The sequence below is a fragment of the Podarcis vaucheri genome, assembly GCF_965113315.1.
Source record: "Podarcis vaucheri genome assembly, chromosome: 9".
In the NCBI taxonomy this organism is placed as follows: domain Eukaryota; kingdom Metazoa; phylum Chordata; class Lepidosauria; order Squamata; family Lacertidae; genus Podarcis; species Podarcis vaucheri.
In genome coordinates, this window is record NC_138767.1 from 59,537,823 (window position 1) to 59,556,018 (window position 18,196).

Consider the following 18,196-nt stretch of genomic DNA (forward strand, 5'->3'; position numbering starts at 1 on the left):
AGTGCTCCAGGTTAAGAACTTTGCTTCAGGATAAGAATAGAAATCGTGCTCCGGCGGCAGCAGGAGGCCCCATTACCTAAAGTGGTGCTTCAGGTTAAGGACAGTTTCAGGTTATGAACGGACCTCCGGAACAAATTAAGTACTTAACCTGAGGTACCACTGAATATGTAAACTGCTAAAGATGAAGTAAAATGAAAATCAGATAGGTGGGCCTTGGGGAAACCAACTTAACAATGGTTAGAAAAATAAGGATATGACAAGAATTTGTTCGTATTGTTTGTCCTTTCTGTCTGTTTTTTATTTGTGTTATAAAAATAATAATTTTTTTTTTGGAAAAAAAGGAGACTTACCACATTCCTTCCGACCAGGAAGTTGATGTTTAATTTGTTCCTTGTTGGACAGCCAAACAACTGTTGCGTTCTCTGCTCATTTCAGCAGCCACACTCTTTTAAAATAGCTGTGGTACCCAGAGCACAGCATGAAGTGGGCAAATGGAGAATTCCCTGCGAGCCCAGATAATAGGGCTCGGCTTCCAAGAGCAATGACTTGGGGTGGAGCGGGCTTGGGACACTGGCCAAACATTGCAATTCTTTAAGCACATGTGAATAATAATAAAACAAATCTCAACAGAACCCCAGCTAAATCACTTGTAACTTCCAGGGTGCGTTAGACCTGTCAGGCAAAAGCAAGTTGCGGTTACCAGTCAATTGTAGTAAGTGGTTTGCGGTTTCCAGTGGGGCTTGTACTGCATACTGGTAGAATTTGGAATTAGTACTTTGATGATCAGCTTATTCAAGAATGCAGGAAAGCCAGGAATGGCTCCGACGGATAATTTTGTTCAAACTTGGTACCTGTTTATCTGTTGTGCAGCTCCAGTAATAACTTTCTTTCTGGAGGGGCACTTTCATTGTCAGGATAAGCTCCAGTGTTTACATTGTATTGCACAAATGTAGGACTGTGGAGACATTGTAGTTCATTTTTTTTTTTTTTTGCTTACATTTTCTTCATTGCCTAAAGGAAATCCTTAAGGAATATGCATACTATTTTTATTTAGAAGATATATCCATTTGTATTTTACTTTTATAGCAGGCACTGACTTTTTAATGCTGTAGCTTGTTTTCTTCTTGTTGGTTTCTGATTGTTTTACACTGGTATGTTCATGTTGCATGCTTTTAAAAGTCTACATATTCTTAGGCAAATAGTGTTCCTGTGTAATAAATCATCCTTTGGCTATCAAGCTGTGTTATATTTTAAAATTTTGTCTTCATTATACCGACTTACACTCTTCTATGAATGCCTTCACTGAATAATGTTTTTGATAAAGCATTCTTACTGCCCATGCTATCTCAGGTTTCTAATTATTTAGTAAAAATTGCACAATATCACGTTAGTTAACTAGAGACATCAAAACTAAGCTTTTATCGAGAGGATTTTAATTCCTCAAAATCAGACTAATAGAGTGTGCTTCTGGGAGAGGGTTGCGTTTAAGATGCGGACAACGCTTCAGAGTTTATTTAATGGCAAGGTTTATTTTTTAACAATTAGAAGACAAAACATTTAAAATTTGCAGTTCAAAACATGCACATTCACAAAAGGCCAATGACATGTAACACTGCATAGAACTGAATATATTACTAAAATTTAATAACGTTATAAAACAGTGCATTTGACATCCATTTAAAACGAAACCTGAGAAAAACTACCATAAACACGGAGTCAAAATCTCTTCACTCATGCAGCTTCACAAATTCCACAGCAGTTTCAGCAGTAATGGTTCAGTGGAGCTGGCAAGTCGTACTTTGCTTTGAATGCAGTCTTTTGATACAGTGCCTTTCAAGACAGCATGAAAATCAAGTTGCAGTAGAAAACTAATATTCATGTATTATGGCTTCGATTGTAGAACAAGAAAAAACACGGAAACATGATTTTGCTTTTACACATTCGGGCCACAGTTTCGTAGTTACAAAATATTTGAAGGGATGCAAAAGTCTGTGTTGGAACAACCTATAAAACGCAAAGTGACTCGATTGCCTCTTTTTACTGTTCTCTTACTGTTTGAGTAGTCCAATTAGTTCAGTGGGCTGTGCACAAATTTTGGAATGCGACCCTTGGTCAACTTGTGTATGATTTTCCGAGTTCACATTCAGTACTAATAGAGAGAAGTTGTTAATTCAGTTGTTGATCCAACACTTGCTTTTGCTTACCAATACACACGTGGTCTGATGCATGTTTGAACCGAAGGAAAAAGAAATCATGAGCTTTACAGCACAGACATGCACCAGCTCAGATTCACACTGTGACGTTTTAACTCATGCAGACAGATTGATAAAACTTACTAGAACGACACCTGCTTTTTGCACAATACATAAATGGGCAGAAAAAGAGGGGAGCTAAATACATGGTCCAAGACTCTAAGCAAACAATTCATAATTAATTAATTGATGAAAACAGATGTTTTCCCATGTGAGACAGTGCAATCTTTCACCATTGCATTTGTTTAAATATTTCCTCTATTTTTATACAACTAGAAAGTTGCTTATAAATTTGTCAAAATTCTCTGCAAAAATAAATCTAATACTAAGAAAAAACAAGTCCACTTATGGCTTCTCAAAGTGATTCCAATTAGCTGATGTTCTGGTTACTACATTCTCACAAGTAATTAAAATAATACCTATATGTAGGCGTTGATCTCTGAATGGCACCTTTTCATTCAATTAATGATTTTTTTTAAAAAAATTAGCGTGAAATTGTTGCACAATACACCTAATACATACAAAACATACAACTTCCTTTCTGGATTTAATTAAGAGAAATGTAAAAGTTTAGAATTTCAAAACAAGTACATTATAGGAAAGTACTGTAACTTGAGTAGAGTAATTGTTTACTAAACCATTTTGCTTACCAACCAGTAGTCCCAAATATATATATATTATAATATATTCCTATATTATAATGTAATAAACCACTTATATAGCCTTTTGTTATGAAATGTGTTTGTTTGCAAAAAACATATGCATTATATGTCCTGACTTTTGTTTAAATTGGGTGTTATGCTCTTTAGGAATTCCAAGTTTTTATTTAGATTTTAATATCGGGGGGGGGGGGAGCAAACTATTAAAGACAGAACAAACACACAATCTTCGGGTATTGTGATAATGACTGCCATTAGAAAAATGACATCCAGTGTGTGAGAAATAGTATTTTTTAAAAGTTAAATGACATCAGAACAAAGATTAATTCAGAAGGGCAAAAATGAAAAATTAAGATGTGGAGCACTTATTCAGAATAGCCAAGATAAGCTGAATAAGCCTACATCTTCTTTAGAAAATTAAACATTTTTTTTTAAAAAAATAATAGATGTAACATAATCACGGAGAGTTTAAAATCCCATGATGAAGAAAATGTGCTAAGAACAGTCTACTTTTAGGCAGCAATGACAGCCAAAATGAGTACCTATTGTGTCTATTGTTTTGCAAATAAGGGTGGTAATAGAGTTTCCTGACCTATCGCTAATGTGATACCTATGCCTTCACCTTGATCCAGCAAGGGAGATCTGTTTGAGGTAACTGGATTGCGTGTGTGTTGAAATAGGTATCTGCATGCAGATCATTCTCCTGCGTCATTTGCATGCAAACTGCCATTTCATGCTTCAGGGAGGAGGAAGGGGACACACCTGCATCCAGCGTCCGCGACTTACATGGTGCATGTCAATTCTGGCTGCTTAGCTGGGGTGTGGGAAATGAATGGAGAAGACACTCTTTTCTGATTACTGCTTTCAGATGCCCTAAGAGGCTGCATGGGGCTAGAAGCAAAGAACAGGTTATATGAATGAGCACATCGTTTCTGCTGAATCATGACGGATCGACTTCATTCATTGATTCTAAAAGGAAATATGCACTGCTTAGAATTGTACTTAAGTATTCTAAAAAGATTATCATTTTCAATCGTTCACTTGGGAAATCTGTTGAAGGAGACGTCTCACTGAGAAAGGACAAGCCCCAAATTTTTGTGTGTGCTCCAGGTCAAGTGATTTGGCCCTCCTTGCCGATTCATTCATTATCTATGCCTGAAGTAGCTTTTCTGAAGGCAATTTTGGGCTGCAAGATGGGAAGCAAGGCTGTTTTCAGCAAGGGTTTTTCTCTTTTGGACTCCTTTTTTCTTCAGTTTTATTTTCTGTTTAAATGTCACTTGTGAAAAAGAACAGTGTCCTTGCCATTATGAATGAGTGCAACTGTGTATCACAAGTATATAAAATGTTCTACGTCATTTAAGAAATACAATGTTCCTATTAAACTTTGCTTTTCAAAAGTTGGACCATCGCATACAAATATTTCATTTATAAGAATATTTATATTTGTCTTTCTACAGGTAGAACAGTTGTACAGTGCACTCAAATCAGAGGTGAAACCTACTATATAAAATATGTATTTTAAATTAGACATACTGAAACGGCTTTTAAATGGCTTCACAGCAGAGCATATATTAATTTGCAGTATTGTATCAGATTCTGTTTCTCATCCTGATTAGATGAACTTATTTAAAAATACTGAATTACAATATTTTGGGGGGTGAGAAGTTGAAATCTCACATTCCTGATTAGAGTATGAAACCTTTTTTGTTAGTTTACTTTCCTTGCTTTCATTAGCAGTTTTAAATCTTATGCCTTTCAAGATCTACACCTAAAAGAAGAAATATTGGTTAAAATCCTCAAACTTCAGCATAGTCTACTTTAAATCAAATTTGGGACTGTACACATATATTTGACAGCAAGACTAAATAACTGTCTTGTAGTGCAAACAGAAAGCAGTGCAATGCTGATGACTCTGGTTCCTCGTTCTTGTGAAACCCACCGAAATAAATCACTTTGTTTGTAGCAAGTTGCTCTGGCAACTTAAGTATGAATTAAAACCAGCACTTTCAAGTACACTACCGCTCCAATAAAGTAAGAGCAAGCATTTGCATGTGTGCATGATACAACATTTTGATTTGGGTCCTATAAACACAAAAGAAGCTTGGGAAGAAAACTCACATGGGATTCATACATGGTGCTCCGGCACTAGGTGTGAACAATGAGCAACATGGCTGGTTCTTTCCTATCTGTTTGTCAGAAAGGAAACTGCAGTCAAGTCACCACCTTTTCCTTTCTGTCTGGCCTTACAGGTAACCAGTGCCATTAAAATGAAAGTGTGCTATGTTGGGGATGGTGGCAAAGAAACACAACACTTTTGCAAACAGCCCGTTTCTGTGTACAGGTTTCCCTGGATCAGGTCCTTAGGAAGGGATATAAGGCAGACCAGCATTTGTCTATAATTCAAAGACACATGCCCCTTACATAGAAAATGGCTGCTGTGTTAAATGTACACATTTCTGTTAAATAAACATGAATGAAAGGCTTGTATAAGGCCAAAGGTGAAAGTGACCGCAGATCTGAAAAATCAATGCAATACAAAGCAAACAGTATCAAGTTCACATTATTGTAAAACTTTTCAAGTACAGAGTTTCAAGCATGCAATTCTTATATCACACTTGATGTTGCCACCCTTTAAAATTTCTCCGCAAATGATTACTAAGATGAGAAATATGGAAATTCTTTGGCAAACTTTTTAGGCTAGTTTGACACGTGTACCTTTAAATGTCTTGCTTTGAAATCTTACTTCAACACATAAATGAATATTTAAAAATTGTTATTTAGCACTTGTTGAAATCAAAGGCTAGGTACTTTAAATAATTCACCGCTCGCAAACCTTTGCAAAGGCGATGGTTGTCAATGTATGCTATGTCGAGTAATCTGGCTGTTCATTATGTCCTGGATATACATATAGGAACGTTACGTATTCAGCATCACTGTAAATAAGTAGATGGCAAAGGCTGAAAGCTATTTTCAATCTCTGCTTACAAAATCCAAGTAACACTTGTTGAAAAATTTGGAGATGGTGTATTACAGTATAGTTGCACAGTGCTTATATCTACTCAGTATGTGAACTCAAACTTCAGGGAATAAGAGTAACAACACACATCTTCCTCTAATCTGTTGCTGGACCTTGCTAGCAGACCCAGGAAATATATATTACTTTGCCATACTATGGCAAGTATTAGGGCTCAGTGTCATAGTCCTTCACCACTCATCAGGTCTTTGCTTTGTAGTATCGTAGGCTCTTATTACTTCCGATTGTGATACAATCCCATTTTCGTCTTGAGAGAAGGCATAACCATCTGCAATTATAAAGGCAAACAGGAATGAGGAACAAGGACTACAGTTCTAGCTCGGCTGAAATATTTTCAAAAAGAATCACTCAGTTTAAATGCTAACGTGCTAAGAAGCCTATTGCTAAGCACAGCCCTGACATATTACAGAGAAGCCCTGTTCTGGGTTTGTCAATTGTGAGGGAGCTTTTTAGCATGTTCATTCATTCTTAGAAGCCCCCTTCAGATTCTTCAGGAAAGTTTGGGAAAGGAACAAGCTTGGATGCTGTGCGCAGGGATGTTGGAAGAGGGAACCAGCAGTTCCTGCTCTACTGACTGAGCTGATAAATTTAAGCCTTCTTGCATTTGGCTGAACACCAAGAGGGCTACAGTCATTGATGGATATGATTAATGGTATAGCCAGTGCTTTCCCCGCCTAGAAATAGAGGTGGAGGAATTCTTCTTCTAGGGGTGAGCCAAGGTTCTTGAGGTTTTTTTGGGTGGAGACTGTACCACAACCTCTGACACAAAGCCACAAGCAACATGCAGCCCCCACACAGCTCTGGGCTGTTGGAATGCTACAAAGAGGAGCTGGAACGCACCGAAGAGGTGGTGGAACTCAGTTCTGGCTGAAAAAAAGCCCTGTGTATATAACATTGGTGTTGTTTTTATTTGGCTTTTAATTTATTTTACTTGTTTACATTTTAGCTTGTTAAGTTGCTTCGAGACTTTTTTTTTACATAAAACAACTAAATACACAATAAAGAAATAAAACAAAAACAAAATTAATAGAACTATTGGTGCAATACTATACATATCTATTAAAATTCATCAGAGTGCAACAGTGCTTATTTTTGGGAAGGTTGGTATACGATTGCAACCTAAAATAACTGATATATGTTCTCTATTCTAAAGCAATGTTGCAAGAATGAATTCAAATCCTATTACTCATTTAAAATTATCAGTTGGAGCCACATGGGACTCTCTGAATGGGGTGTGGGGCATTTAGTGGGAGGGGAGAAATGGGACAATTCAGAGCAGCTACCTTGTGCTAGGAGACCTGCCTTTCCACTGTGCAAGGCATTTTTGGATTCAACCTTATGGTTCCAGTTATGGTCCTCTCTTGCTTTCCTATTTACTCTCTTTCATGTGATGAAATCTTGAGCAAGGGGAGCCAAGCACGCAGGATCTATTATTAATAGCCTTCTAAAACCCATCTTGGCATATTTTTTTGGAAACACTTGTATCCCTCTTTTTCATTTTGAAGTCTTCAAAGCATCTCACAGTAAGAACCAATAAGATAACAATAATAAGCCAACGTTAAAAATCATGGTGCGTGTGACTAAAGCTATGCAATAAGAAATGTAATTTAACGGGGCCAAACATAAATATGAAAGCAGAACCAAGTGTATTCATGCTCTGTGATTCTGCTATTTCTGTCTTTTGGATTTGTACTTATTTCTGTCAAATCTTGAATACTTACGAAGCAAGTTTTGTTGCAGAGACTCAGAGCGGTACAAGTTGACATGGTTTTTCTTGAAGACATTTTTCAGTAGCTGAGCTGTTTCAGTTAAGCTAAAAAATAAAATAAAATGTCAACCCACTAATATCTGAAATAATGACCCAGTGCTGTGAAACAATATTCAGTGTTCAGCAGGGGCTATCAAGCAGGGTATGAAAAGTTAACTAAAAGCACAGTGAGTTCACTGAATCCTACTCTGAGATTAGTGGATATAACCACTTTTGTCTAGGGTTGCAGCCCTATACCTACTTTCCTGGGAGTAAGTCTCACAGAGCTCAGTGGGACTTTCTTCTGAATATGCATGAATATGCCTGCACTGTAAAATAGATTATTTATTGGCAATTGCAATTCTTCATCATAAACTCTTTAAATTCTTACTCATGGGAGAACCTAAGGCACAGCAATGAATGCAGAGAACCATCAGACATGCCAGTAACCTCTGCTTTTCGAATGGGATCTCCACAGTGACATTTATGACTTGAATGCTTCACAATTAAGAAAGAGGAGAGTATCTTAAAGGAAACAATGAAAGTCAAGATTTTGCTGGCAAGTGTGGATCAGCCCTAAGGTATTGCAATGCTTCATAACAACATTACAATGGGGTTCTACTTCTGCAATGATGTGGATTATTTACAGGTATTATAGTACCTTTTCCCATGAACAACTGCTCCTGGATCTTGAGATTTTGCTTCCAACTCCTGAACTTCATCTACCAGTGTTTTAAATGCTGCTCTTTTCACTCTGCAATGAAAAATGCTTTTGGGTAACTCATACCGAAGCTGAAATTTGAGAGAAACTAAAACAGAAATCTTCAGTATAAAAATCTATTTTATACACCAATATAAAGTTAAGCTTCAAAGTAATGCTACATAAGAATGCACATACATGTTACACTTCAGTAGCTTACACAGAGTACAGACTGTAAATAAATTTTTAGAATTAACGGTTGGAGAGAGATTATAAAAATAAGCATTCAGTTCACAGGTGTATACTTCAGAAACCACGTCTGCTCTGTTTTAGCATTTTATATTAACTATCAGATTATAATTTATATGAAAAACAATTATTTTACAGAATTAACATCTGCACAAATTTGCATTAATGGGTCTATAAGCCTTCTATAAAGGTGAATCATAATTTAGTAGGAAAAGGCTGCAATCCTATACCCATTTACATGGGAATGAAGACACTGATGTTAATGGGTCTTACTTCTGAGTAGACATGTACAGCATTGTGCTGTCGGGCTACAACCCTATCCGCACTTACTTGACTGTAAGCCCCATGTACAGGATAGCATTCTAAATACAACTTTGGGTTATTAAGACATGGATGCGTTAATTTCTTTTAAAAAACATATATAAAGAGTTTTATACTTACACTTTATATGCTACATCGAAGATCAAAGCTGTCAGCGGAATGCTTAGTAAGCCCATCCAGAAAACACCAGAACTGAACATCATAACTGCCTACATGGATTTAAACAACGGCGTTATTTATAGAAAAGAAATACAAAACTTTTCAGATGAAGCTAGGTAATATGGTGAAAAAAATAGTAACCTATTGAAAAATTCAGCCACTGGGAATGTGTTCAGTAAGGGGTGTCAATGAGGGAATGTTGGTATTCCTTATAGACTTATGTAGAAAAAGCATTGCCAGCAGCTGTCTATCACTATTCATCCCCCAATGCACACGAGAGCAGGAGAAACTGGTTTGAGATTTTTCCTTACAATCAAACCGCATGTAAATTTTACGAAATAAGCAAATAATAAATAAAGGCACTACCGGTTTTGGATTGACTGGCACTTATCAATTTAAATTTCACAATTCCCTCTTCACCTTCAGCTGTAGGAAAAGGCCAATTAAAGAGCGATGTCCTCATTTCAAGGGAGATGTTTTACAAAAATCTCCTCCCCAGAAACTTTGAGAATTCAAGGGGTCTTGGGGCCAGTGATCAGAACTGCTAACCCTATTAATTGTGACTAGGGCGGAAAACAGGTACCTGTAGTCACTTGCAATTTGGCTGCGTTTGAAACAGATATATAAATCGCTTAACCTACAGTTCCAAACACAGGAGAATGACAATCAAGAGATGTGCATAAGAAATTCATATTAAACTCTTTTGCAGGCAATAGCAGAAGCATCTTCCATGCACTAAGCATTTGGATCTAAATCAATGTTTATTAGTGTGTATCTGAAGAAGTGTGCATGCACACGAAAGCTCATACCAAGAACTAACTTAGTTGGTCTTTAAGGTGCTACTGGAAAGAATTTTTTTATTTTATCTATTAGACTTATTGCTCAGAGCCTTGTTCCTAGCGCTCAGGGAAAATACCAATATGCTGATTATTCTACTCAAATGCCATCTGATATAAAGAGCAGCTTATGATTCTTTCAGGAGGGAGGTTATTAGGCAATTAACCCCCACCCTCCGCCAAAAAAAGGCCAAGTTTGTATGTAATGCTTTAACAAGCACCTGTGTGCAAGGAAGATCGCAGCATTAAGACAATAATATATAAAAGTAAAGCAGGATTAATTTAATGTCACAAGCGCTAAAGTGAAAATTTAAATAAAGCAATTTCAAAAACTGTTTCAATACTAAAAATCAGTTTTAAGGAAAAGTGGATTTACAAGCAAGATAAAGAACATAATTTAACTTATAAACAATGTTATAATGGAAAATGTGACTTTTGTCATGTTAGACAACATAGCCAATTCTTAAAGCCACCACTCCCAAGCAAACACTGTGAGGTAAAGTTTTATAGATTGCAATAAACAGAAAGTCCTGAATAAGAAAACAGGAGGCAAAAATGGATCTAGATGCGATTTAAACAACATACTTTTATTTTTAAATTAATGACTTTTTAAGATTAGGGTAACAGAGCAAAGAGCTATCGTTCTGTAAGCCACCCGCTATTAAACGTTCCTTGGTGAAACAGCAGAAGTGATAATGTAGGTCTTAGGATGTTAATTCTTACCATTGTAATGCTAACTATGAAAGAAGGAACAAACTGGCGCCTACCATTCAGTCAATCCAGCCTTTGGCTTTACAAACGAAGAACATGAATTGAAGGGGGAAAAAGTTTTTCTGCGTCATATTTGAAAGCCTGTCACATTTTTTTCTTTTGCAGAGTTAATCCAAAACTAAAAGATTTAAAGCCGACATTCGCATTAAAGACAGAAGGCCTCTTTGTATATTTGGATGAAGAGGGAGAAAAAATAAAATCCCACCGAGGTATTTCCTTCCTTTCTGTACAAGAAAGCTCCCTCCTTGATCAGTAGACGCATTTTTGTCTCAAACTTTTCACATCTCTCTGCACATAGGCAGGTCAGCTGGGAAATGGCAAACTGATCCATTTTAGACAATGGCGCTAACAGGGGCAGCCTGTTCTGAGGACGGATTCTGTTTTCTTCAGTTGGTGGTTTACAAATTTATACTAATGTATGAGAGTCGTGGTTTATGCCAAGTCTCTTCTGGTTATAACCCTTCCCTTTTGGTCTTATGAAACCAAATGGAATCTGATGCAAACTTGGCTCCCGGGGATATATAGCCAACAATTTTAAATGCAAATTACAATTAACTGGTGTTATTGGTCACACACAAAAAAACAAAAGACTTGTCAATGCTTTTAGAACTTGTGAAAACCAGATACCTCAAAGCCAAAATGTCCAAAGTCTGCTTGTTCTGAAGAGATAATAGGCTGCACGTCATTAATCTCAGACCAATCAATTCTCAAACAAAAATAAAAGTATGGTTTTACATAGAGATTCAGAAATTAGTTAAAAGGCGAACATTACCTCCCCAGACATATCAGGGGCCATGGGAATTAGAGGCCACAAGGAAGAGTAGATTCCGAAAAATACTACCCACAGTGCAATGCTGCCCCATATTGCTATGTGGCTGAACTGGAAAAGAAAGAATAAAAATCACACAGTCAAACCTGCAAAATAGGTCAATAGGAGAAAATATGTTTCCTTTACGGTTAGAGCCAGGCTAAGGCTGCATTCTATTTAAGCCCCACTGAAATCAATAGGAATTACTTCTGGGTAGACAGGATTATAGTTCTATCCCATTCCCTCTTTTCCTTGGTTTATTGCTATCAGAATTTGCAGATTAACATGCCTATTTTGTCTATTAATATTGCCGATTTCTATGCAACTATTCTTTGAATAAACCCAACCCAGTTAACCCCTCGGCAACCTATATAGGTCAGTACTCTGTTACATAAATTACAGTAAATTTACACTTATCGCTTTACTATATATTGTAACATGAGCTATTTTAAAAATAATTTCTTACCAAAGTCCAATATGAAGTCTCTAATCCAGCTTTTAAACACACAGTTATTACTACAAACTAGAGAGAGAGAGAGAGAGAGAGAGAGAGAGAGAAATTAGCTACTTTCCCTTAACCAATATAACAGTGCTTCAACTCCAAGTGAAGTATGACATTTCAAAATTTGCTTTTGGAATGGCATGCAAAAGGTGAACAGGTTAAATCTGTCTTAAGAGGTATGGATGACTCTCCATTTGGAGAGGAATGGGTTGGCCAGGATGTAGCACATTGAACCTGATGGGTTGCTGAAGGGAGGCTACACAGGCTTCTTATGAGAAGTTGTTTTACACCCTGCTCTGATTGCCCAGGGTGCACAAATTTAAGTTTTCTGATTTTATAGTTTTATAGATTTTAATTAACTTTATGTATTGTATTGGAGTGGTTTTTTTGTTTTGTTAACCTTATTGTACACTGCTTAGAGACTGTGCTTATACCTTGTTAAATGGTATATAAATTGGTTAAATCAATCCATCATTCAACCAACCAACCAACCAACCAACCAACCAACCAACCAACCAACCAACCCACAGGCTAAAATAATAATATTAAGATTGGAATAAAGAATCTCCCAGTATCAAATTTCTAGCATGCTCTTCTGCCTAGGACACAAGTTACATGCACATTAGCAATACTTACGGTATATACTGTGTTTCCCAAAAGCAAATAGTCTGAAGTTTTACCACTGGCAAATACAGTATCTGTAAGATAACAACATCGGAAATATTAAAATGGGGGTTATTTATGGAAATGATTCTATAATATAAATTTCTGCTTAAATTGCCAAAGAACTGTTTCCCTTGAGTTTCTTTCCATGGACAAAACAATTTTAATTTGAGGCAGAATATGGACGGTTTGTTGTCCCCATCAAAGAAGACCTAAGTAACTACTGACCGGTCAGCTTGGCATCAATACTATGTAAGGTCCTAGATCAGATAATTAAATGGTTGGTCTATGAGCACTTAGAAAAGGATGCTGTGGGTTTCTCAAAAACAAGTCATGCCTGATGAATCTCATTTCTGTTTTTGTTTTTACTACAAGCTGAGTAAATAAGGGGAATCCTGTGGACTTAGTGTATCTTGATTTCAGTAAGGCTTTTGTATGATATTCTTGCAGAGAAGCTGGTAAAATGTGCGCTGGATGAGGTAACTGTTAGGTGGTTTGACTGACTGAACCCAAAGAGTTCCCATCATCCTGGAAAAAAAGCGGTAGGTCAGATGCCACAAGGTTCTTTCCTGAGTCTGTTGTCGTTCAACATCTTTATAAATGACTTGGACAATGGAATTGAGGCTATGCTCATCCAATTTGCAGATGACACCAAACTCAAGAGGGGTAGCCAATGCCACAGAAGACAGAATCTGGATTTAAGATGACCTTAATGGATTGGAGAACTGGGCTCAAACAACCAAAAGCATTTAAGTAGGGACAAATATAAGGTTCTGCACTTATGCAGGAAGAAAAACTGCACAAATGTAAGAGGGGGACGCCTTGTTTGCCAGTAGCACATGTGAAAAGGTTCTAGGGGTGTTTGTTTGAATACAAGCTTAACCCAAGTCAGTAGTGTGATGCAGCAATAAAAAAAGCTAATGTTATTCTAGGCCGCATCAATGGAAGTATAGCGTCCAGATAAAAGGAAGTAATAGTACTGCTCTTTTCTGCCTTGGTCAAACCACACTTGGAGTACTGTGTCCAGTTCTGGGTGCCACCATTTAAGAAGGATATTGACAAGTTGAAGGAGGGCAGCCAAGATGATCAAGGGTCTGGAAACCAAGCCTTATGCAGAATGATTTAAGGAGCTGGGTATGTTTAGCTCTGAGACCGGCTTCGGCTGGGGAGGGCGGGATATAAATAAAATTTTATTATTATTATTAAAAGAGGAGACTGAGAGGAAATATTACAGCCATCCTCAAATATCTAAAGGGCTATCATGCGGAAGACAGAGCAAGCTTGTTTTTTCCCCTGCTCCGGAGGCTAGGACCCGAACCAATGGTTTCAAGTTACAAGAAAGGAGATTTTGACAAAGTATCAGGAAAAACTTTCTGATGGTGAGAGTAGTTCCAACAGTGGAACAGGCTCCCTCAGAAGGTGCTGGACTCTTATTCATTGGAGGTTTTTAAGCAGAGGTTGAATGGTTATCTGTCATGTATGATCTAGCTGAGTTCCCAGAATCGCAGGGGACTAGACTATATTACCCTTGGGGTATCTTTCAACTCTAGAATCTGATGATTCTATGAAGTGCCTTGTACAAATGGTGAAGTTCATTGGGCAAAAATGTGTTGGTCACTGCACTTCTCCTGTTAGACTCTATGGCTGTGTTTGGTGGTAATAATCAAATATGGTTTATCGTTATTGGAATAAGTCTTAGGTGGCTGTGCAGATGATATTGAAAGCTTTCACTTCCATTTTTTAACTAACTGCAGATTAGTGTTATTTCCAAACCAGAACAAACGGTGGTTAACCTTAACTATGTTTTCCAGGGAATAAAACATTCAAACCATAGTGTATGGTTTGTTTCAATAAGTTTATAGCTTGTTTCAACACACCACAGTTAAGATTAACCACAGTTTAGGATTCAACATTAAACTGTAGCAAAATCTTCCTATCTCCTCCTTGAAGCTGTGCTAGAGAACAGAGGAGAGGGGAGCATGTGAACCCAAGGCTCATTCCTGTAACAATAAACCAGTTTATTGTTATTTCCAAAGACATCTTATGGCTTAGATCCAAGAGTTCTTTTCCTCTGACAGGAGACCATTACTGCTGGAAGAAGTTAATTCCATTCACTGAAGAAAACAATTGCATCAAACTCAATGGTTTTTATTCTGCCAGAATAATTTCTTTTAATTTACCAACCACTAGTCTGATATAAAGCTGAGGTTTTTGGTTTATAACTTATTGATCTACTTAGTTTATCTCCTTTGGCTTATAACTAATTTAAACTTGGGAAGATACATACTTGTATTTGGAAACACACTTCCAAATTAACCTATACAAGTTGAATAAACTCCCAGTTCTCCAGCAACACAGTTTGGAAAAAGACCCTCTATGCAGCTTGAAAGAAGACAGATCCGAAAAGAACTTCTATCGATATGTATTAAAATAAGACTAGTGCAACATTGTTGCATTATTACATAACAATTATACCTCAAATCACATGACACTAGCAATTTAAAAAGATGTTTTAGCTCCCCAAACTGAAAAAGGGACAATACTGTATAATGATCAACTGTTAGAAGACCACATTTAAGATCACATTACAGAATTTGCTTTAGTGTAACCCTAGATATTGCCATTTTAAATGCATACAGTATTTTCAAATTCTGTATTTCATTTACTTACCATACTGGATGGCTTTTAGTGGAAACCAAAACAGAATTACTGAGTGGAAGAGGCCATTTAAACAATGAACCCAGAAAACCTAAGGGAAAACAAACATTCCTGAGAACCATTTGAGGTAAAACTAATTGTGTGAACTCTGACCTTCTTTTTATCTTTTAGTTAGATTCAGAAAATGTGTTTTTCAAACTGCTAAGAACCACCACTAAGAACTAATATAACTGATGCATTTTCTGCCTCACAGCCCTTCATGGGTCATTTATTTATGTTTATGTTTCTCGAAAGATGTTCACTATCTTTCACTTTTAATTTTTTAGTTTTTAAAGAAATGAATGCCTTCTATAGAAAAACCAAAGCCAAATTGTAAAACCATCTTTGTTCTACTAACTTATTATGCACTAAATTAGCATTAAGCATTAAGTGTTTGTGGTTTCATTCTATATCCTATCAGTATAACATGAGGACAGATGATAAAACAACAATTTCAAAATATAGAGTGAAAAGAAAAAAGAGAGAAACGAATTAGTTGTTGGTACACACAAACACGCAGACGTTTTCTTCATTACACAATTGTTTCTATAATTGTTTCTTTTTACTATATGCATGTTAGAAACACCTGCTAAAATGTGGCAAGTCTAGTCAAACACAGGAACCCAGCATTTTGTACATTATAGAAAAACGAAGTAAGAAGAGCGCTTATGGTAAATTCTTTCATATAATAGATACCCATGTTTTATAATTAGATATACTTTCCCAAAACATAATCTTTATTGTGTTTAACAGAAGGGCATTAATAGTTTTAAGTTGCTCAAACAACAGAAATTGAGTTGCCTGCCGCAAAAAATGTTCCACCATGTCTCCAACCTCTTTGTTACTTTCCCCAAGTAGGTAAGGTTCTATGATCCAATTTACGCCACAATACTTTAGCACATTTGAACTTGTGTTGTTCATTAACCTTTCTCTCTCCTCCTTGCTATGCCATTGCCACAAGTTTTATTTGACAGAAGGCACAGGTGGATGCCAGAAAATTAGGCCTACTTTTCCATTTTCCTGACCAGTACTTATTGTTACATGCTAATCCTTTAACCTCAGTCGTGGCTCCACAAACTCTGACCCTTTTTAACATAACAAACCCACGCAACAAATGATTCCAGATCCTCTGCACATCAAGCCTGAATCAACCATTCTGTCTCCGCAGGTAGCTTGTAAGTGTTTATTCAGAAAACTTACTCAAAATAAACCCAGCAAAATCAAAAGCTTTCTAAAACTAACAAAGAATTAAAACCATCACAACGGAGAGACTTGCACAACTAAAAAGAATCTTTAAATATTCTGCAAAAACACTGATTATCATATGAATATGAGAACCTAATCCGAATTTGCTAAAAGTTTGGAAAAGTTTATTTAGCTTTCACATTATTTGTTGCACTACTTGGGGCATGTTTAGTCTATATGGTTATTCTCCCATCATAAATACTAACCAAGACTGACTATGAGCAACTGACTATTGACCCACAACAAAATAAATGCAAAGAACAAAAACATACTCTATGAATAAAAAACCAAGTTTGCCTTTTTTGTTTTTGTTTTATGCTCTGTACTGATTGTGTAAGTCACTTCCACATACTTTGTAAAAAGCAATTTTAAAAAGCTTTAAAATATGGAAGTTTAGGCTGCCCGGATACTGTTAACCCAAAGGTGGAAAGAGGAAGCAGTCCTGACCAAAGAAGACTGGCAAACCAAATCAATGGACTACGCTGAAATGGCGAAATTAACTGGAAAGCTCAGAAATGAAGATGACAAGAAATTGAAAAAAGAATGGGAAATGTTTATTATGTACTTACAAAAGTATTGTAAACAGGCTAATACATTGGCAGGATTTTAAGAACACTTGTAATTTTAGAAATAATGTAAGAAATTTGAGGTAGAATTTGGAGTAGAAATGATATACAGTTGAAAAAGAAAATTAAGGAACCGGGAGGGCGAGTTTCAGAGAATCCCATTTTATGGATTGGATATTGCTTCTCTCTATATTAAAAATATTTAAAATAAAATATGGAAGTTTAAAATTCAAACATTTAAAATCCAAAATACCATAGAATAAATGGGAATAAAACACAAAAAAGATTAAAATATGGTATCAAACATTTTAAAGAAAAAAATCCAATACCACGAATGACAAATATGAAAACGTGTCATTTTCATTCTAAATATGGTATTCAATACTGTCCTTCCCACTGACAGACAGAATCCATCCGGCAGCAAAAGAAAGGAATTTGAAGTCTACTTCACCCAGTCTTGTGGTCAAGCTGCAGGTTTACCTGGCCTCCAGGACACTGCATAGTCTAGTGTCCTTGTGGCTGCAATCAGCCCTGGCACAAAATTCATGTATGCTACCAGGTCCAGAGTTAAGGCGTGTTTGAGGCTTGCTGGGTCTCTACTATTTATGCAGTCGTTAAGATGGAGGGAAAAATTAGTGCGGAATAGCAATTTGTGGATTGCATTTTTGTGAATTTGATTCAATTATTTTACAGCCTGGTGGTGATGTAAAATATATTTATCATATATTTAATCCTTTTTAATCATGCAGAACTGAAATAGGATGTACATTCATATGATGCTATTCTAAAGATAACTAAACTATTTTCTACCTTAGAGTTGAAATCCAGGGCATTTTGAGAAGTCTTGTATAATTCGGGGTATTTTAGCATATTTTCTTTTCGACAGGATCTCTCAAATATTCCAAGAGTCAGTGGGGGCATGGCTGTAAACATCTAACATATAAACAAAACACACCATGGGATCAATTTGTTAAGAAATCAGTGTAT

At 36.5% G+C, this 18,196-nt stretch overlaps 1 protein-coding gene across 5 annotated transcripts in view; it reads right to left on the reverse strand.

Annotated features, from left to right (window-relative positions):
• Positions 1-1,509: 1,509 nt before the first annotated feature.
• The window catches only part of ATP8A1 (ATPase phospholipid transporting 8A1), an 83,089-nt gene continuing 66,402 nt past the window's right edge, over positions 1,510-18,196 (reverse strand). For all 5 annotated transcript variants that reach the window (XM_082238069.1, XM_082238067.1, XM_082238068.1 and 2 more), the window contains 9 exons: positions 18,020-18,142; positions 15,372-15,450; positions 12,675-12,736; positions 12,003-12,059; positions 11,501-11,608; positions 9,083-9,171; positions 8,354-8,446; positions 7,667-7,758; positions 1,510-6,213 (listed from right to left, as the gene is read on the reverse strand). In XM_082238069.1, the coding sequence (XP_082094195.1) occupies positions 6,116-6,213; positions 7,667-7,758; positions 8,354-8,446; positions 9,083-9,171; positions 11,501-11,608; positions 12,003-12,059; positions 12,675-12,736; positions 15,372-15,450; positions 18,020-18,142 (801 nt within the window). In that variant the 3' untranslated portion in view covers positions 1,510-6,115. The remainder of the gene's footprint in view (positions 6,214-7,666; positions 7,759-8,353; positions 8,447-9,082; positions 9,172-11,500; positions 11,609-12,002; positions 12,060-12,674; positions 12,737-15,371; positions 15,451-18,019; positions 18,143-18,196) is intronic.